A 21,349-nucleotide genomic window follows, 5' to 3' on the forward strand; every position below is an offset into this window, starting at 1 on the left:
CTTCCTATTACTGTTGAAAGATCTAGTAGAATTATCAAACTTAAATGATTTTATTTTGAAGGCTCTGTAATGTTAACCATTTCCTTATTATAATAGTTTATATTTTGTGTAGAAACATTGAATGTGACAGTTAAGATGTTGCATTAATTTACTTAGTATGCCATATAAATTTAAGTTAGTTTTTCCAGTTTTTCTGTGTTTGACTATTTGATCACATTTTTAGACTAAATTTTTCTTTTACAGTTAGAAATCCAAATGGTGATTTAGAGGTGAAGAATAAAGGTTTAGAAAAATCTGTTAAATGAATAGTTTTATTATATGTGCTCTACTGATTCATCATTTTTCCATGAGAGGAATTAGGCCAACTGTGAAGTTAGGGAACACAGTCCACAAAAGACTCCCCTCACTTCTGACAGAAATTGTAAGTCCTGGGGGTTTCCAAAACCACCCTCTGGTCCCATAATTTGCTAGAAGAACTTACAGAACTCACTGAAAGCTTTTGTACTCTTCATTACTGGTTATTACAGGGAAAGGATATAGATTTGAATCAGCCAAGGGAAGGAACACATAGGGCAGAAGTCTGGGGAAGTATCAAACACAGAGCTTCCTTTGTCTTCTCCCTATGGTGTCAGGACACATTACTTTCCCAGCATCAGTGTGTGACAGTACTCATGGAGTCAAACCGGGATGCTTACCGTGCTTTGGTGATTACATTTTTATTGAGGGGCTCCTTTATGTAAGCATACTTGATTGCTCTTGAGGCTGATCTTAGTTAAGTCTCCTCCAGCCCCTCCAGGCGTGTCCTGACTCTAAGACTGTCTGGTGACCCAAAGCCCCTCGAGTTAAAAAAAAAAAAAAGACACTTTCTCAGGCATGACCTTACAGGGGGTTTAGAGATTACCTCCCAGAAGGAGGGGGCAAAAGCCAGACCTCTCTTTGAACAGGGTTAAAGTCTTTACAGACTGTGAGCCAAACTCTGAGTAGTATTAAAAGTGTCCAGAATTAGAGTCATGTGCCAACTCTAACAATATTTGAAAGACCTCTATAGAAGTAAAAATGCTTCTTAGTAGTCACTTGTAGTGTAGTAGGAACTTGAAGTTACTATATACTGTTAAGCAGAAATTTGAGATTTCTTGGCAGTTATACCATCTTTTACCTTCACTCAAAAAGAAAAAAATTGTTTCTTTTATTTCTTAATATTTATTCTATGGATAGAACATAAAATATGGAAAATGCTATATTCTAAATTAATACAGCATAACTTATGGTATCAATAAATTACAAGTGATGCTAATATTTAGTAATAGGGTAATAGTTAGTATGCAATTATAGAATTTTAAGAATCCATTAAAAATAATTATGGAGACTGTAACAAGGTGACAAAAGCTTATCAGTTAAAAGGATTACAGAGAGGAACATAGATTCATATTATAACTTTGTACAGTGCATGTTACGATAAAACAGGGGGCTTCCCTGGTGGTGCAGTGGTTGAGAGTCCGCCTGCCGATGCAGGGGACACGGGTTCGTGCCTTGGTCCAGGAGGATCCCACATGCCGCAGAGCGGCTAGGCCCGTGAGCCATGGCCGCTGAGCCTGCGCATCTGGAGCCTGTGCTCTGCAACGGGAGAGGCCACAACAGTGAGAGGCCCGCGTACCGCAAAAAAAAAAAAAAAAAAAAAAAGATAGAACTATCAAAATGAAAAATGATCTAGCTAATTAATATCTACAGATCTTTTCCTGAGATAATTGGATAAGTATGCAAAGATGCTTAAATGAGGATTGTTATAGAGAAAAATTTGACCTCCTTTTTCTCTATAAACAAATATCATCAGTGTTCTGCAGGAAAAGTTCTAATGCCCACATGCTTTATTCTTTCTCATTCTCAAAGGTTAATCATAAATGGGACTTTATTAAATCTCCTTTGCAATCCTTACATTTTGATTTTATTAAAATCCAGTCTTTTATCAATTCATCTGACAGAAGGAAATTTCCTTTTTGTTAGTATCAAAAAGTTTGTTTCTTTCTAAAACGTTAGAAAGTTTCCTTTATTGAAAGAATATCTTTCACATTTAGGAGATTGCTGTTCAATACTAATTACATTGCATACATATAACTATTGGCATATATAGCTTTTGAAGAGGATTGAGTAATGAATCATTAGTATTTATTTGCCACTGTTTAATGAGAGGTGTGTATATTAGAAATATTAATCCTCAGAGCAACCTATGAGTATGGGTACCATTATGACCCTCATTTTGCAGGTGAACAAACTGAGCCTTAGGTTAAATAATATGTAGTATCATATAAAGGTAACTTTGTGTAGCATTTTCAAACCTAGATCTGGTCTGCTCCAGAAGACTACATTTTAAACTGCTGTACTATTATGCTTCTGTGTTCATTACAGCATCTGTTTATAGTAGTTCTCAGTTGGCTACACGTTAAGAGCTTTGGAAATACAGGTGCTCAAACCTCAGCCTAGAGCTACTGATTAAGAATCTCTGGGGTAGGACCTGGTATATAGTATTTATTTTAAACTTGGATATGTGATTTTAGTCTATAGCCAAGGCAGAGAGCCATTATATTGTACCTGACACTATGTTATAGGGCATGGCGGAATATAATGAAGTTATAAGGCACAATAATAGACCTCAGAGTAGCTGGGAAAAAACTGTGTACATATTTGACAAAGTGTGTGATATTGATGGTTATATACATAGGAAGAATATATTACGTGAAGTGTACTAAAACCTAGAATCTTGCACATTTTAATGTTGAAAGACAATCAAAATTCAGGTCAGTCTCTTCACTTTGGGGTTGAAAAATTTTCCAGATGTGGTATTAATTATCTCTGACCAGTAGGTAGGACTGGATATGTTGTGAAGAGACAGTGTTTGAGGCAGGAGAATAGCATAAAAAGTAGCAGAAATAAAGATGATGTATTTGGGGAAAATTACAAGACAGGAGTGTTATTGTGAGTAGGAGGAGCTTTTAATCACCATCACAATACATTTAGACTTGATTCAATAAGCAACAAGGAATAATTTCACTTTAATAGTTGATTGGAGATTTGTTAGGAAGTTAGTTAACAGTTTATTGAATGAGATAGAAACAGAAAGAACGATGAGTAACTCATTTCTCTCCTCATATTGAAACTGAAATGGCATGTGTGCATTAAGTAGACCCCAACTTTTTTGGATTCTTAGCTGGCAAGCCTTGTCTGGGGCAGACCTGTGTTAACAGTTTAACACCTTCTCTAGATGCCTTTTTTTTTTTTTTTTTTTTTTTGTTTTGTTTTTTGCGGTAAGTGGGCCTCTCACTCTTGTGGCCTCTCCCGTTGCAGAGCACAGGCTCCGGCCGCGCAGGCTCAGCGGCCATGGCTCACGGGCCCAGCCGCTCCGCAGTGTGTGGGATCTTCCCGGACCGGGGCACGAACCCGTGTCCCCTGCATCGGCAGGCAGACTGTCAACCACTGCGCCACCAGGGAAGCCCCTCTAGATGCCTTTTAAGTAATCTCGTGTAACTCCAAGAAAGTGCTTTCCTGAAAATTTGTTCTTTCTAGCTTTTTGATAATGAAATTACAGAGTAAGAATTGGTTCCTCTCAGCAGGTAACTTCTTTGGAGGGTGGAAAGATGTTTTGCACTTTTGGTTCTCTTATCCTCTCTTTGAAACATCTGACTTTTGTGACACTGCTTTATTCTTGTTTTTCACAGATCTGTCTTTTAACTCCTTTGGTAGAATTCTGATTTGTCTCTCCCTTGAGCTGTTGTATCCCTTTGTATTTTGTTTAGGAGAGGCTATAATATTTTCCTAAAAACTTTTCATTTTACAAAGAACCATTTGCTCGTAACATAAAGTTGTGTCATTTTTCTGTTGTATGTTATCTTTTGATTCCTTCCTTTTCCTTATGTATAGATTCCCATAAGGAACTCCTGTGGTTGTTCTTTGAATGTTGCTTGTTTTTGAAGGAACACCTTCTGGACCACCATTGTATACAAGGAGAGTGTGAGGGATGAGCTCTGAGAATGAGCTGTGGTAATTGACAGCTTGACCAGTCTTTTCTTATCCACTCTTGAGGGTTGAACACAGTGATGATGGTGATGACTATTCTAGGCTGGCAACAAGTCTTTCAAGTCAGTAGGAAGCCTCTGGCTCAGAATGATGTTATCTCTCCATAGTTGTGTTTTGTTTTGTTCTTAACTTTTTATTTTGAAAAAATTAGAGATTCACAGCAAGCTGTAAAGGTACTACAGAGAGGTCTTGTGTACCTTTCACAGTTTCCCCCAATCATTACCTCTTACTTACTTACACTATCAAAATAAGGGCATTGGGTTCCCGTGCATTTCTTGTTTGTTTTGTTACTAAAACACTGTGCCAAGCCCTGAGAGGGTGGCACCCCCCAGTGTGTAACACATCTTGTGTCTCTGTAGCCTCTAGCAACTCGTATCTTTTGAACAAATCCACTTTGGCATGGGGACAACTCAGAATGCAGTTGACAAAACTGACTCCGAAGCAGGCACTATTTGAGCACGCCCCTGTAGAATACTTGTTTGCAACTTGCTGACTTCCGTTGAAGCACGTGTGTGTGTGTGTGTGTGTGTGTGTGTGTGTGTGTGTGTGTGTGTGTGGTGGGGGGGGGGCTGTGCACGTGTGTATGTGGGCTGAGTCCTGGTGGGTCTAGAAACTCTACTCGCCTCCCAAGAGCCATTCGATCCTAGGAGAAGCCCCCGCTGGCCAAACTACACAGATCTGGAGGGCCTTGGGTGGACCCCAGAGGCAGGCTCGCAGTTGGAAACCAGGCGCGCTGTCGTGCTGTTGCTGGGGTCCTGAGCGCTGCCGTTCACCCCAGAGCCGACGCGGCCTTCCAGGCAGGCACGGCCTGGCATTTGCCTCCCTGCTGCAGCCGGCTCCTGGGTTCTGCAGGATGGGCTCCGCGGCCACACGGCCACCTGCCTTCCCTGGCTAACTTTCCTATGCACAGAGGGGAGGCGTGTGCGGGCGTGAGGTGCGCCTCCGTTTATAACGTGGCTGCAGCACCCTCACTTCCCGGCCTCAGGTGAGATGTTGATTGATTATTGCTGAGTAACTTCTCGTGGTAGAAACCAGATTTCTTTCAATATATTACATATGGATGTACACACTCATGCGAAATATATGTACTTCGAGGGGATCTATTTATGTTCCATTGGGAGTCATTCTTTCCTATGAGGAGTCTCACCCGCTGCTTTGTGTGTTTGGTCAGATTCCTGGCACGTTTTGTTTCCTGTTGTTTAGTGAAGATGCTCTTTCTGGGGAAAAAAACCCAAAACAACAACAATAGGGTGGGATAGGGAGGGTGGGAGGGAGACGCAAGAGGGAAGAGATATGGGGATATATGTATATGTATAGCTGGTTCACTTTGTTGTACAGCAGAAACTAACACACCATTGTAAAGCAATTATACTCCAATAAAGATGTTAAAAAATAATAATAAAATAAATTATTTAAAGAAAACAGCAACAAAAACAAGGGCATTGACATTGATACAATGCCTGTGTATAGTTTTGTTTCATTTTATTGCATGTGTAGGTTCATGTAATTCTCACCACAGAACTAATCCATCACCGCAAAGATCTCCCTCATGGTACCCTTTTATAATCATACTGACTATCTCTCCCAAGCTTCTCTGCCCCCTGGCAACTACTAGTCAGTTTTCCATCTTTATAATTTTGTCATTTTGAGAGAGTTATATAAATGAAATCATAGAACATGTGAGTTTTTGTGTTGAGCATGTGATCTTTTGAGATTGCTCTTTATGTTTAGTTTTTTAAGAAACCACCAAACTTTTCAGAGTGGCTGTACCATTTTACATTCCTTTCAGCAGTGTATGAGACATCCAGTTTCTTCCACATCCCTCACCTGCATTTGGCATTGTCACTATTTTTTATTTTAACTGTTCTGATAAGTATGTAGTGATGTCATGGTCTTAATTTTTATTTGAAGTGATCTCTGTGGTTTTGATTTGCATTTCCTTAGTGACTCATGATGTTGTGCATCTTTTCATGTGCTTATTGTCTGTATATTTTCTTGGAGAAATGTCTGTTCAGATCCTTTGCCTATTTTTAAATTGCATTATTTTCTCTTTTTATTATTGAGTTACAAGAGATTACGTTCTGGGTACCAGTCCCTCGTCAGATAATAGATTTGCAAATATTTTCTCCCATTTTCTGGCTTGTCTTTTCATTTTCTTGATGGTGTCCTTTGAAGTACAAAAGTTTTTACTTTTTATGAAGTCTAATTTATTTTTATGAATGTATTTTTTTTTCTTTTGTCACTTGTGCTTTTGTTACCAAGGAACCATTTCCTAACCCAAAGCCACAAAGATTTACTTTTATGTTTCCTTTTAAGAGTTTTACAGTTATAGTTTTACATTTACGTATACACCCTTCTTGAGTTAATTTTTGCATATGGTGTGAGAAAGGGGTCCAATTTTCATCTTTTGCAAGTAGATACATAGTTTAGATATATAATTTAGTTGTGACTACTTTTTGAACTCTATGTAAATGCAACAATGTAGTATGTATTATTTTGTGATGGGTTTCTTAACATGAGATTTTTGTATGTTATTGTGTAGAGCAGTAGTTCATTCTCCTTACTGTAAATCATTGAATGAATTTACAAAGATTTGTTCATTCTGTAGTTGATGACATTTGATTGTTTCCAGTTTGGTTACTAGAAATAATGCTGCTGAGAACATTCTAATATGTATAGGTGCACATAGCAGGCAATCTCTTGAGTGTATGCATAGGAATAGAATAAAAGAGATCCTAGGATACTTATATATTCAACTTTAGTATATTGAATCAGTTGTACCAATTTACACTCCCACTAGCAACATATAACAGTTCTCTCACTTCACATTCTTATCAAAACTTGATATTGTCAGCCCTTTTAATATGTTTGTATTTCATTGAGGTTTTAACTTGCATTCCCCGATGACCATTGAGGTTAAGCATCTTTTCATACGTTTATTGGGTGTGGTATTAGTCATTTAGATATGGTTTAGAAAAACATTTCTTGTGTACTTACAAAGTTGGTGGCTATTATGGAACTATACAGTTATGTTTTTATTCTGGGAATCAGGCTGAAAGAGTAGCTTCTATTTGGGATATGCTCCTCTTGTTTCAGAGGGGAAAAGGAAGAAAAACGGCAGAAACTAACTCTTTCAAAAGTTCTGCTTGGATTTAGGTCATGTCCATACATACTCCATAGGCCAAAGCATAGCACAAAACTGTGCTCAAGGTCAATGGGTCAGGGAGGTATCCTCCACTCAGAGGCATTGAAAGTCACGTGGCCATAGGTGGGGATGAATGATTCTTTCACAGGAAAAGAAGGACACAAATACTCTGGAACAGTAATAAAGTATACCACTTTACTTGTGAGGTGCCTGTTCAACTCTCTTGTCATTTTCTGTTACCTTGATTTTTTTCATATCAGTTCCTAGTGGGGTACCCCCCTGCCAGCCTTTCTTCTTTTTCTTAGTAAGTTCTGGGTATACAATCTTTGTTGGTTATATGTACTGCAGTATTTTCTCCCACTCTATGACTTGCCTTTTTAATCTCCTAATGATGTCTTTTGTTAATAAAATTCTTTTTTAAAAGATTGAGATATAATTAATAAATAACATTATGTTTCAGATCTACAACATAATGATTCAATATTTGTATATATTGTAAATAAAAATTATAACTTCATTTTTGTATAGTTTATCAGTTATTTTAAATAATTGTGTTTCTTGTTTAAGAAATCTTTCCCTACCACAAGATTATGAAGATACTTTTTTCTGTTATCTCCTAGAGTCTTTATTGTTTTGTCTTTTACGTTTCAATCTGCAGTCCACCTAGAATTAATATTTAGTTGACATTTTAACATACTCCTGCAAGTCTAGAAAAGAGCTCAAGTGATCTCTTAAGTTCGTCCGTCCGTCCGTCCTTCCTTCCTTCCTTCCTTGCCGCGTTGGGTCTTTGTTGCTGCGTGCAGGCTTTCTCTAGTTGTGGTGGGTGGGGGCTACTCTTCGTTGTGGTGCAGTGGCTTTTCTTGTTTCGGAGCACGGGCTCTAGGCACACGGGCTTCAGTAGTTGTGGCGCACAGGCTTAGTTGCACCGCAGCATGTGGGATCTTCCCAGACCAGGGATCGAACGCACGTCCCCTGCATTGGCAGGCGGATTCTTAACCACTGTGCTACCAGGGAAGTCCCTCTAAGTGGTTTCTAAGACCAAATTAATTCAATTTACATGTAGAAAATTGATATTTGATATTGACACTACGCTCATATGTGTCGAAAATATATCTATTAGTAACACATAGTTTATCAAATTCCTCATATATAAAAACATGTTGGGCATGTTTAACTTTTTACTACATTTAAAACTGCAAAAATTCACCTTTCCATATCCCCTGGCTGTACGAAGTCTGTCTTTGTCTGCCAATATCTGTATTTCACATATTCTCAGGAAGACCTTTGCTTTTAGTGAGGTCATAATCCAAGTCTTTCTGGAATTTGAGATTTTCAATTTTATTTCATCTCACGTGCTCACTTAGTTCCTTTCTCTTATTCCAAACTGTCTCTATAAACTTACGGGTGAAAGACCAAAGGGAATAATTTCTAGATGTTTAATACAGGAATTGTTTAAATAATTGTATTTATATTATGCAAACGCATTGGTGGTTTGCTTTTCTTCAGCAAAGGCTGAGGTTGTTCCCTGCAGAAGTGGTCCTTACCCCTAAACATTATATCTGTCGGAGCACTGTTGATGTTATAACTTTTGTAGAATAGTTTGGGGATTAGGTTTTATCATCTAGTAGACTGAAATATTTGTTCTTAAAAGTTGACCGAGCTTGGGAATTCTCTGGTGGTCCAGTGGTTAGGACTCCATGCTTCCACTGCGGGGGCCCGGGGTTTGATCCCTGTTTGGGGAACTAAGATGTTACAAGCCGTGTGGCACCGCCAAAAAAAAATTGACCGAGAGCTGAACAAACTACCAGTTGAAATAGGTTGTTTTTAAATTTATACATGGTGTTTATTGTACTTCCTAGATATAAACATTTTAATCTTGGTAAAAGACCTTATGGTTTTACAATGAAAAGGCTAGACTGACTTGTCTTTCAGCTTTGACAGTTCAGCTCTGGAATTGGTCAAAACTCTTACCTGAAAAAAAGTCTAAATTACTTAAACAGTAGTTGTTTAAGAAATAGTACACAGGGCTTCCCTGGTGGCGCAGTGGTTGAGAGTCCGCCTGCCGATGCAGGGGACACGGGTTCGTGCCCTGGTCCGGGAAGATCCCACATGCCGCGGAGCGGCTGGTCCTGTGAGCCATGGCCACTGAGCCTGCGCGTCCGGAGCCTGTGCTCTGCAACAGGAGAGGCCACAGCAGTGAGAGGCCTGCGTACCACAAAAAAAAAAAAAAAAAAAAAAAGAAAGAAAGAAATAGTACACATTAAAGATCATTTTAAGGATTAATGAATTAAAAAAATCACTTATTTAAAGGATTTGACCAATATAGAAATAAATTGCATCTTTGTGTTCAACTTTTAAAAATACACATCTATGAAAAAGTCAAGGGAGTGCTACACAATTATTTGCACGCAAATACTTAAAAATGTACTACAGGACTTCCCTGGTGATTCAGTGGTTAAGAATCCACCTGCCAATGCAGGGGACATGGGTTCGAGCCCTAGTCTGGGAAGATCCCACATGCCACGGAGCAGCTAAGCCTGTGCATCACAACCACTGAGCCTGTGCTCTAGAGCCCATGAGCCACAACTACTGAAGCCCGCGCCTAGAGCCCGTGCACCGCAACAAGAGAAGCCACCACAGTGAGAAGCCTGCTCACTGCAGTGAAGAGTAGTCCCCACACCGCAACTAGAGGAAGCCTACGCGCAGCAGCGAAGGCCCAACGCAGCCAAAACAAAAAAGTCATCAGTCCTTTATAAAAATATATATATACTACAAAACTTAACATACTTAATATACCAAAATGTATTTAAAATATACTAAATATACTTAAAAATATACTACAAAAACAATGTCAGGATTCAACCCCTAAGTATGGTTTTTGACACTTCAGATGTAGTATCTCAGAGAATTGAGTTTCATTCAAAAGGGTTGTGGGATTATGCCCCCAATTATGTGATGGCAATTCTCTTTTTTATAACTAACAATCATGTGGATGTTCAATAATTTTTGTTTACTATTAAGTTCACTTCCAACCTTTAGATTTTATGATTCTTGAAGACTTCCCCTTAAGTGCCTTGATATTCAGATTAAGTAATATTAGCTTTTAATATTTTTAGTAGTAAATATGGACCATTATCCAAGACTTGTTTTATTAACAGAATATTGCTCTTGCTTTTCAGCGGGGATCTGATGAGCTTCTTTCTTCCGACATCGTTAACGGACCTTTTACCATGAACAGTTCCACTCGTTCTGCAGGTGTGTATGGTGAGTTTTCATTTTTTCAAAATCTGAGATGTTTTCTTTCTCTGGGTTTCAAAAATTTTCTTTTCACCATGTTCTTATTTTGCTCATCTTATAAACATGCAGTGCTATTATTTACAACAAAATCTAAAATTTGTGGCAGTGAAGTTCATATAGATGAAATTATTAGTTACAGCACTTAAATTTTAAGCATTAATTTGGATTTAATTAGATAATTACTTTTTTGACTGACATTCTTTGTAACATAGTTGTGATAAAATTATCACAGTAAGTAAAATTATCACATAGTTGTGATAAAATTATCAGTAAGTTGGTGATCTAGAACTATTGAGTAAAAGAGCTAGATTTAAAAACTTGTGTTGAATGATGATGGATTTAGAGTAGAAGTATTAAAACTATAAGTTCACATGATTTTAAAAATAAATGTTCTTGAAATTTAGGGACTATAAAATGAATTGGAGGAGTGCAATACTTGAGAGAGAGTGAGCAGTTAGGGGGCTATTGCTGTATAAGAAATCCTAGTAAGGGTGGAGAATTTGTACTATAGCAGTAGTAGTTGTGATGGTGAGAATTAGAGAACTTAACAGAAGGTGAAATAATTGATGGTAATTGGTGATTAATCGAATGTTTGAATAAGGAATTCCATTGATGATTTATAGGTTTAGACTTAGATAGCTGAATTGTGGTGCCTTCATTTATATTAGAAAGTACAGGAAGAGCAGGGTTGGACAATATGGCAGGTTCAGTTTTTTTTGTCTTTTGTTTTTTTTTTTGGCCGCATGGCATGTGGGATCTTAGTTCCCCGACCAGGGATCGAACCTGCACCCCCTGCATTGGAAGCACAGAGTCTTAACCACTGGACCGCCAGGGAAGTCCCCAGATTTTTTTTTTTTTTTTTTTTTTTTTGCGGTACGCGGGCCGTTGCGGAGCACAGGCTCTGGACGCGCGAGCTCAGCGGCCATGGCTCACGGGCCCAGCCGCTCCGCGGCACGCGGGATCCTCCTGGACCGGGGCACGAACCCGTGTCCCCTGCATCAGCAGGCGGACTCTCAACCACTGCGCCACCAGGGAAGCCCAGTCCCCAGATTTTTATATATTGATTTGAGGTTCCTCTGGGGACATCCAGATGGAAGTGTGAGATAGGTAGTGGGTTCTGGTCTCAACATCATAAGAGAAATTTGGAAGTCAATATCATAATACACTTAACAACTGAAGCCATGAGAGTGGAGAGTCTCAGAAAAGGTGAGATCTTTATCCAGATGTTTTGGTGTTATAGGGAGTTAGGGAATGAGTAGACCTCACTTTCCAGACCCTGAGTTACATGATGTTTGGGAGAGTGAACAACCTTTATGTGAAGACCCTGTAAGAGAAGTGAACCAGGTTCAGTTAAGACAAAAGATGTAAAAATCCAGTGAAGAGATTAAGAATATTTGGGAATTGGTCAGCCATGGTACATTGCTCTAGAAGACTAAATGGAAGGATTTTGTAGGCAGGACAGCAGCAGGGGGTTTGTTCATGTGGAAGTGTGAACAGGGTACTTAGAGCAGGAGATTAAAGCAGCTTTCTCAAAAATGACCTGGCATCAGAATCACCCGGAGGGCTTGCTAAAGCACAGTTGCAGAGTCCATCCTCAGAATTTCTAATTCAGTAGATCTGGAGTGGGTCCTGAGAATTTGCATTTCCACAAGTTCACAGGTAATGATGATGCTGCCATATGAGGAACCACACTTTAAGAGGTAGTGCCAGGGAAACACACTTTAAGAGAACTGCTGAATGAAGGAAATGCTAGAAATCTGAAGTTCCTAAACCTGATTATCCTCTTGATCTGGTAGGCTTTTAAGAAAATTTCGGCCCTTACTCCTAGAGTTAACAGGACATCTAGGGTGGGACCCATGTATTCTTTTTTTTATAAATTTATTTATTTTTTAATTTATTTTTGGGTGCGTTGGGTCTTCATTGCTGCGCGTGGGTGTCTCTTGTTGCAGCGAGCGGGGGCTGCTCTTAGTTGCAGTGCATGGGCTTCTCATTGTGGTGGCCTCTCCTGCTGCAGAGTACGGGCTCTAGGCACGTGGGCTTCAGCAGTTGTGGCACTCAGGCTCAGTAGTTGTGGTTCACGGGCTCCAGAGCACAGGCTCAGTAGTTGTGGCGCACGGGCTTAGTTGCTCTGCAGCGTGTGGGATCTTCCTAGATCAGGGCTCAAACCCGTGTCCCCTGCATTGGCAGGAGGATTCTTAACCACTGTGCCACCTGGGAAGCCCTTGTTCTTATTTTTAAAACTGAGGTCAGTTTGTTTGGTCATGTTTACAAACTACTGGGATGGATGACCAGAAGGACTGACATCCTGATTGATTGATTACTTAGGAAAAGAAGTATGAGCTGTGAGTTTAGCTAGCATCAGTAGTCTGCTGTGTTTTGCTTTTATGTTTTCAATTTCTTCTTGTATCCCATTCCATTCTAGGTTCAGTGTTTTTCTTCTTAAAGCACATCGTCTTTAGTAGCTATTTCAGCAAAACTCTATAAATGGTAACCTCTTAGACTGACTAAAAATGTCTATTTTGATATTACTATTGAATGGTAGTTAGCTATTTAGAATTCCAGGTTGACAGTTATTTTCTCTCAGTACTTTGAAGGTATTGTTTTATTATTCTTTTGGCATCTGTTGTTGAGAAGTCTTTTGTCAATCTATTATTATTTTGTAGATAGTATTAGTTCTCTGTAGTTGTTTTAACATTTTTCTCTTTAATTTTGTTCTGTGGTTTCTCTAGCTGTGTCTAGGTGTAGATCACTAGTTCTCAACCCTGGATGTTCACTAAAATAGCTTGGGAAGCTTTGAAGAAAATACAGACACCTTGACCTACTCCACACCAATTCCAAAATTACAGGAGGGGGAAGGGGGACCTAGGCACTGTTTTTAATTTGTTTCTAAAGTTTCTTAGGTGATACATGTAAGGTGCAGCCAGTGTTGAAGACCATTGCTGCAGACTTACTTTCATTTATTCTGTCTAGGAGTGACCCTACTTTCCAAAGAATTGTTTCCTTTTGGAACTCCAGTTAGACATGTATAGGACCACCTCATTTAGTCCTGCAAGTTGTTTTAACCTCTTACATTTATTGTCACCTTTTTCTCATTAAGGTCTTGTATTTTGGATAATTTCCTTGAAATGATTTTCTGATTCATTCATTATTTGTTCAGCTTTGTCTAATATGCTGTTTAATCCTTCTATTGAGTAATTGATTTCAAGGCATATATTTTTCATTTTTCTCTGTTTTATTTGATTCATTTTTAAAGATGATCTAGTTTTGTTGTTATTTAGAAAAACAGTATCGTGTTCTTTTTTTATGGTTTCCATTGCTTTTTCCCCCTAATTTTTTAATTATTTAAAACAAAATTTTTATAGTCTCAGATTTTACAATTATGGAGTTCTTTAGGGTGCTAATATTACTTGGTTTTGTATCTGCTAGTATTTGCTTATGGTATGTTATTTTTCCTTGATTCATAATTTTTGGTTGTGAGGTAATCTTTGGCTGAATTATTTTCTTCTTCTGTGAGAATCTTCAGGGAAGTTTTGTGTTTGCTCTGCTAGACTTGCTAGGGTATCACCAGCCCCTAACACGTCCTAATGTATATGTTAATTTATTGCTTTGGGGATTCCTACCAGAAGGGAAGAGAAAATTAAAAATCCAGACATTTACATTCAAATCCATGAACAGAGATAGACTTCCTTGTTAAATATCTGTGATACATGGAAAATTTCTAATTTTAGTTTGCCTTTTATGAGGGGTTGTTGGCCTGCTGAAGGGTTTGCCTGTTGATACGTAAAAACTTCTTTTTTTAGGTCACCTATACATTAAAAATACTTCTGTAATGTTTGATTCAGTATTTGCAATTCTCTAAAAGCTTCAAAAACTAAAGATTTTGGTACTCCATTCCTTGACTTCTTTGAATAAATATTTCTAATTGATTTTGAACAAATTGTGTCAAAGTTTTTAGGGCTCATTTATAAACAAGTTAAATCCCTTTGTAAGTTACTTAAGTAGTTCTTCAAAGACACAAATAATTTAAAAAATCACATTGATAATGCATAGCTAAAAGAAAGCCATGTATTGTGTTGAAAGATCTTTTTTGTATTCAGTACAGTCTTCATCACAAAATTTTTGTAGTTCAGTTAATCTAAATGTGGATTTTAAAATATTTGTAAAATTTGACGACTATAATTTTTCTTTCTATCTGTAGAATATTGCTTGTTTGGTAACAAGCTATGTGTGCACCAAATAGATTGCAGATACATGTCTACTTTATGGGACTGTCAGAACACTGTTTTTGCCATGACATCTTGCTGCACCAAAATTTATATTTGTATTATTACCCCAAAGAAGTTTTATTTTTAGCTGAGTTTTTTAAACTGAATTTTCATTAGTGTCACACATTTCACTTTTGATAGAATGACTTCCCAGAAACTTTCCTTTGATTCCATTGAAAGTATTTAATATTATACCATTATTGGGTAATAACTGATTTTCTAATGTTTGCAGATGATGATAAAACTGATACAATTTAACTGTTTGCAAAGTTCTGTTAGTGGTGTCAGTATATTAACATCTGACACTTTATTGTTTACACATGGAGAAGAAACTTTGCAAGTTAAATTAATTCAGAATTACAGATTTATGGATTTACTATAAGATATAAAATGGAATGATTATAAACGTAATTGTATTTCATGTGTAACTGGCCTGTAATTCCCACATTTTCCACAGACTGGCAGCCTGGCAGCCAAATGAATAGCATAGGTAGAAGGTTGAATACTGATGGAAGGAGTTAGGAGCTATCCTTAGCTACTTGTGTCCCACTGCATTTCTTCTCTTTTTTTTTAATTTTTTTAAAATTTAAAAAAAATTTTTATATTTTCTTTTCAAATTGTTTTCTTTTTTTTTCCTTTGGTTGTGTTGGGTCTTCGTTGCTGCATGCGGGTTTTCTCTAGCTGCGGCAAGCAGAGGCTACTCTTCATTGTGGTGCGCGGGCTTCTCATTGCAGTGGCTTCTCTTGTTGCAGAGCACGGGCTCTAGGCACACAGGCTTCAGTAATTGCAGCATGTGGGCTCAGTAGTTGCTGCGCACAGGGTTTAGGGCATGTGGGCTTCAGTAGTTGTGGCACGCGGTCTCAGTAGTTGTGGCCCACAGGCTCTAGAGTGCAGGCTCAGTAGTTGTGGCTCATGGGCTTAGCTGCTCTGCGGCATGTGGGATCTTCCCAGACCAGGGCTCAGACCCATGTCCCCTGCATTGGCAGCTGGATTCTTAACCACTGCGCCACCAGGGAAGTCCCCACTGCCACTGCATTTCTTTTCTTTTTTCTTCCTTCCTCCCTTCCTCCCTTCCTCCTTTCCTCCCTCCCTCCCTTCTTTCCTCTTTAAATCAAAGACTCTGTGTGTTGTCTGTGAAAAAGTCATGAAGAGATTCCGTCTCACTGGTTAACATTGGTTAACATTCAGATTTAATCACTGTACATGTGGTTTATAAACTACTAGATGAGAGCATGGCAAAAACTGGAAGTTAAAAAAATCAATTGGATCTACTAAGCCTATTCTAGCTTATTTCAATGCAACTGTTAATTTTTTTTCAAAAGAGAAGATGTTAAACTGTACAGGTTGCTACAACAATGATGCCAAATTGTGACTGTCCCAGGCAAACTGGTCGTTCTGCTTAGATATTAATATTCCTTAAGAATATCTCTTAGCCTATAATGGACATATGAACTTTAAATTATTTTGTGTAGTTCTAGAACAGCCCCTCATTCCCTATTCCTTCCCCACAAAATCTTAGGGATTCTGAAATGTTGATCTTTTTGTGTAATTATTTTTCCATCTGGGAATATGGCATGTGAGTCCATGGTTTTAGGTCTTATTTTATGTCCTTTGGTAATTATGAAAATGTTTTATACTTTTCTACATAAATCATATGCTTTTCCTCCTAAATTTAATCTTAGGAATTATGGCAGAGACTGTTTGTTGGGTACCCCAATACTTTCTATTTTCTTTAGCAACAGAGCTCTAATTTTTATCTGGGCACATTGCCACTCAGATTAAATGACTGCTTTTCCAGTCTTCCTTATAGCTAGGTGTGGTCATGTGATTGAGTGCTGTCTAATGAGATATAAGTGGAAGTGTTACTTCTGGGGCATCTCTGCATGGTTTTTTCCTCTTTCGTCTTGCTGCCTGTAGGAGTTCTAGCTTCCATCTGTGAGAAAAGTGCTCCAGAAACCTGCCCTTGAATCTGTTGGTGAATATTAAGCCACACGTGCCTTACCAGTAGGGGTGGTATATCAGCTCTAGCATAAAAGCTATTCTAAACCCACCCTAACAAGACTTAAAAACAAGCTCCAAAACAATTACCTGATCTTAAAGTAACTTAACTTTTTTCCAGAAAGGAGTCTGGCACTTCATTTTTTCCAGAAAGGAGTCTGGCACTTTAAAGGAATAAAACAATTCCAGTGCTCACAATGTTGAGCATTCAATCAAAAATTGCAACCCATAGCTAGGAGAAAAATCAGTCCATAGAAACACACCTAGAAAATAACAGATGATGAAGTTAGCAGATTTGTACTTTGGAACAGTTATTAAAGTATGTGAAAGGATTTAAAGGAAAATATCAACATAACAGGGAGAAAATGAAAGCTAAAAATCAAATAGAACTTCTAGAGATAAAGTTATAATATCTAAAAAAAAAAACATGGCATGGCTGTAACAGCACTAATATTCTGTAAAAGAAATGATCAGTGAATTTAAAGACAGCAATAGAAACTAAAGCACACAGACCAAAAGACTGAAAAAGAAATGAACAGAGCCTTAATAATCTGTAGAACAAAATTAAGTGGTCTAAACATATGTATAATTGAAGTTCCAGAAAAAAAGTTGGGAGTGGGGAAACAAATATATCTGAAGAAATAATGACTGAAAATACTCCAGATATGGTGGAAACTGTAAAGCCACATATCCAAGAAGTTCGGTGAGCCACAGGCAGGTTAAACACAGTGAAAACCACACCAAATCTCCTCATAATCAAATTGCTGAAAACCAGGAATGCAGAACAAATCTTAAAAGTAGCCAGAGGAAAAAAGTCACATTTATTCAGAGAAACAAAGATAAGAGTAATGAGAGTGCTTGCCTGAAACTGCAAACCAGAAGACAGTTGAGCAACATCTTTAAAGTACTGTAGATAAATACAATGAAACAAATTCTATATCCAGTTAAAATATTTTTCAAAAATAAAGTTAAAATAAAGCCTTATTTGAGGCATACAAGAGCTGAGAGCATTTGTTAGTAACAGACTTACATTTTATGAAATGGAAAAGGAAATTCCTCAGACTTGAGGAAAATGATACCAGGTGGAAACTTGGATCTACACAAAGTGGTAAATATGTGGATATGTGACTTTTCTTTCTCATTTTTTTTGGATAATTTAAAAGATGATTGAGGGATTCTGGGAAGATGGTAGAGTAAGAAGCACCAGGAGTCTGTCTTTCTACCTAGACAACAATTGCACTGGCAGAATCTGTCTATAACTAATTTGGAACTCTGGAGTCTTTTGAAGGCTTGCAAGTTCCAGGGGAAGACTTGGAAGGTAAATTGTGGTTAATTTTGGTCAATTTTAGCTCTTAGTGCAGCAGCAGCTACCCATCCCTCACGCTCAGTCACATGGCAGGCAACTGTGTGGTTCCAGAGCAGCTTACAAATAGGAGCCAGGGTAGGCAAAAAGGACCTTGTCCTTCAACTTCAAGGGTTCTGTGCTCTGATTGCTGGTGCTTCTTCTGATCATGCAGGTAGGACAAAGAGGTAGGCAGCCATTGTTCTTGCATCTCCCGCTATTGTTGCAAGCCAGCACGCCCCACTCCCAATATATGTGACTTCCAGAGCATATAAAAGGCTGGTGCTTTCCACACCCTCCTCCCCTTCATTTTCTCTTTTTTTCCCCTTTTGGGAGCCAAAGATTGAAGACTAGGACATTAAAAAACAGCTGCATCTACAGGGAAAATTAGAAAGTGATAGTGCATGCCCAGGAAAAGGCTCAGAAGACACCTGAGTAGAACTTAAATTTACACCTCAAGCTGATCCTTGGCGTAAACACAGTCTAAAACAATCAAAAACAATAACACAAATGAGAAAACCCCTAGAAAGGGGAAGAGTCTGATTTCCAGAGTTACCATATTCCCAAATTTGATGAAAAACATGAATATAAACATCCAAGAAGCTTAATGAACTCCAAGTAAGATGAATTCAATGAGACCCACACTGAGACACCTTTATAATGAAACTTTCAAAAGTCAGAGACAAAGAGAGAATCCTGAAAGTATCGAGAGAGAATCAACTTATCACATACAAGGGATCCTCAATAAGAATATGACCAGATTTCTCTTCAGGAACTTTGGACAGATGTCAGTGGGCCAATATATTCAAAGTGCTAAAAGAATAAAACTGTCAACCAAGTATCCTATGTTTGGTAAATTTTTCTTTCAAAAGTGAAAGAGAAATTTCCACATGAGCAAAAACTGAAGGATTTTATTACCACTAGATCTGCCCTGCAAGAAATATTCAAAGGAGTCCTTTAGGGTGAAATGAAAGGACACCGGCCAGTAGCTCAAAGCCATATGAAGAAATAAAGATCTCAGTGAAGGCCCTTATAAAAGCCAATATTATTCTAACAGTGGTTTGTTATCTACTTTTTGTTTTCTGTAGATTTAAGGGGCTAATACATTTTTTTAAAATTATTAATCTAAAAGCTACCAAGTGACTTGGTTTGTAACTCCACATTTTGTTTTCTAAATAATTTAGGAGACTAATGCATTAAAAGAATTGTTAGTTTGTGTTTCTGGGCACACACTGTATAAAGATGTAATTTTGTGATAATAATGGAAAGGGGTGGGGACAGAGCTGTAAAGGAGCAGAGTTTTTGTATGTTATTGAAGTTAAGCTGGTCTAAATTCAAATTAAAGTGTTATAACTTTAGGATGTTAAATGTAATCCCCATGGTAACCACAAAGAAAATAGCTATATGATATGCACAAAAGGAAATAAGAAAGAATACTTAGAGTAGTCAGAATCTTAGAGAATAGAATGGTGGTTGCTAGGGGCTGGAAGAAGGGAGGACTAGGGAACTACTTTTTAATGGGTATAGAGTTTCTGTTTTACAAGGTGAAAAGTGCTGTGGAGATAGGTGGTGGTGATAGTTACACATTATGAATATGTTTAACACCACTGAATTCTACGTTTAAAAATAGTTAAGATAGCGAATTTTATGTGTATTATACCACAGTAAAAAATTATTTGAAAAAAAAGTATAGAATGCTCTCTATGGAAAGCTCCATAAGACACAATAAGTGAATAAAATAAGATGCAAAAAGAAAAATAAGTAATTGACTATTTAAAGCAAGATAATATTAATATATTTGGGGAGTTATAGCATATGTGAAAAGTATAATATATGATAGTAACACAAAGGATATGATAAGGAAAATAGACATATACTTTGAAAAGTTCTTACATAATACCTAGGTGTTATAATATTATTTTAAGGTAGACTGGGGTAAGTTAAAGATATGAATTGTCAATTTAACCCCAGAGCAGTCGCTTAAAAAAAAGTAAACAAAAAAAGTAAAGATTATAATTAAAAAACAGAGATTATCTGCCATTGATGTGCATGTTTTATGTGTGACATATTATGTTTCCTTGATAAATTGATCCCTTTATCATTATGAAATGTCTCACTTTATCTCTGGTGATACTCCTTTTCCTGAAGTCTACTTTGTCTGGTATTAGTACAGCCACTCCAGCTTTCTTGTGATTAGTGTTTACATATTTAGGTGTTTTCATCCTTTTACTTGTAACCTGGATTTTATATTTTAAATGGGTTTCTTATTCACACCTTATAATTGTTTTGCTTTTATCCAGACCATAATCTCTGCCTTTCAATTAGAATCTTTTTTTTTTTTTTTTTTTTTTTTTTTTTGTGGTACGCGGGCCTCTCACTGTTGTGGCCTCTCCCGTTGCGGAGCACAGGCTCAGTGGCCATGGCTCACGGGCCCAGCCGCTCCGCAGCATGTGGGATCTTCCCGGACCGGGGCACTAACCCGTGTACCCTGCGTTGGCAGGCGGACTCTCAACCACTGCGCCACCAGGGAAGCCCCTCAATTGGAATCTTTATGCCAGTTTCACTTAATATAATTATTGATGTAGTTGGGTTTAAGTCTTTTTTTTTTTTTTTTGGCCATGCGATATGCAGGGTCTTAGTTCCCCAGCCAGGGATTGAATCTGCACCCCGCTAAGTCTTTCATCTTCCTATTTATTTCCTATTTGTCCCATATATTTTGTTCTGTTTTTCCTTTAGATTATTTTTTATATTCCATTTTATTTGTCATTTATTACTTTGTATTCCATTTATTTATATTTCTTGATAAATATATGTATCCTAAATATATATATTCACCTAATTACAGAGCTTCAGAATACATAAAGTAAAACTAATAGAACTAAACAGAGAAATAGACAAATCCACAATTACAGCTGCAGATTTCAACACTCCTCTCTCAGTAATTGATAGTGTAGTAGATAAAAATCAATAAGAATCCAGAGCAGGCATTAGCAAACTCTGCCCTGTGGGCCACATCCACTCCATTGCCCATTTTTATATTGCCCATGAGCTAAGATTGATTTTTACATTTAAAAAAAATTTTATGTATTTATGTATGTATGTATGTATTTCGCTCTGCCTGATCTTTGTCGCGGCATGCAGGATCTTCGTTGCAGCACGCGGGATCTTCAGTTGCAGTATGCGAACTCTTAGTTGCAGCATGTGGGATCCAGTTCCCTGACCAGGGATCAAACC

At 37.8% G+C, this 21,349-nt stretch overlaps 1 protein-coding gene across 5 annotated transcripts in view; it reads left to right on the forward strand.

Moving 5' to 3' along the window:
- Positions 1 to 21,349, forward strand: part of PTBP3 (polypyrimidine tract binding protein 3) — a 101,369-nt gene that overhangs the window by 22,323 nt on the left and 57,697 nt on the right. For 3 of the 5 annotated variants that reach the window (XM_067743652.1, XM_067743650.1, XM_067743654.1), the window contains one exon: positions 10,393 to 10,477. In XM_067743652.1, the coding sequence (XP_067599753.1) occupies positions 10,444 to 10,477 (34 nt within the window). In that variant the 5' untranslated portion in view covers positions 10,393 to 10,443. The remainder of the gene's footprint in view (positions 1 to 10,392; positions 10,478 to 21,349) is intronic. The other 2 variants (XM_067743653.1, XM_067743651.1) reach the window with 1 other exon arrangement.

Source organism: Pseudorca crassidens, chromosome 7 (genome assembly GCF_039906515.1).
Source record: "Pseudorca crassidens isolate mPseCra1 chromosome 7, mPseCra1.hap1, whole genome shotgun sequence".
Classification (NCBI taxonomy): domain Eukaryota; kingdom Metazoa; phylum Chordata; class Mammalia; order Artiodactyla; family Delphinidae; genus Pseudorca; species Pseudorca crassidens.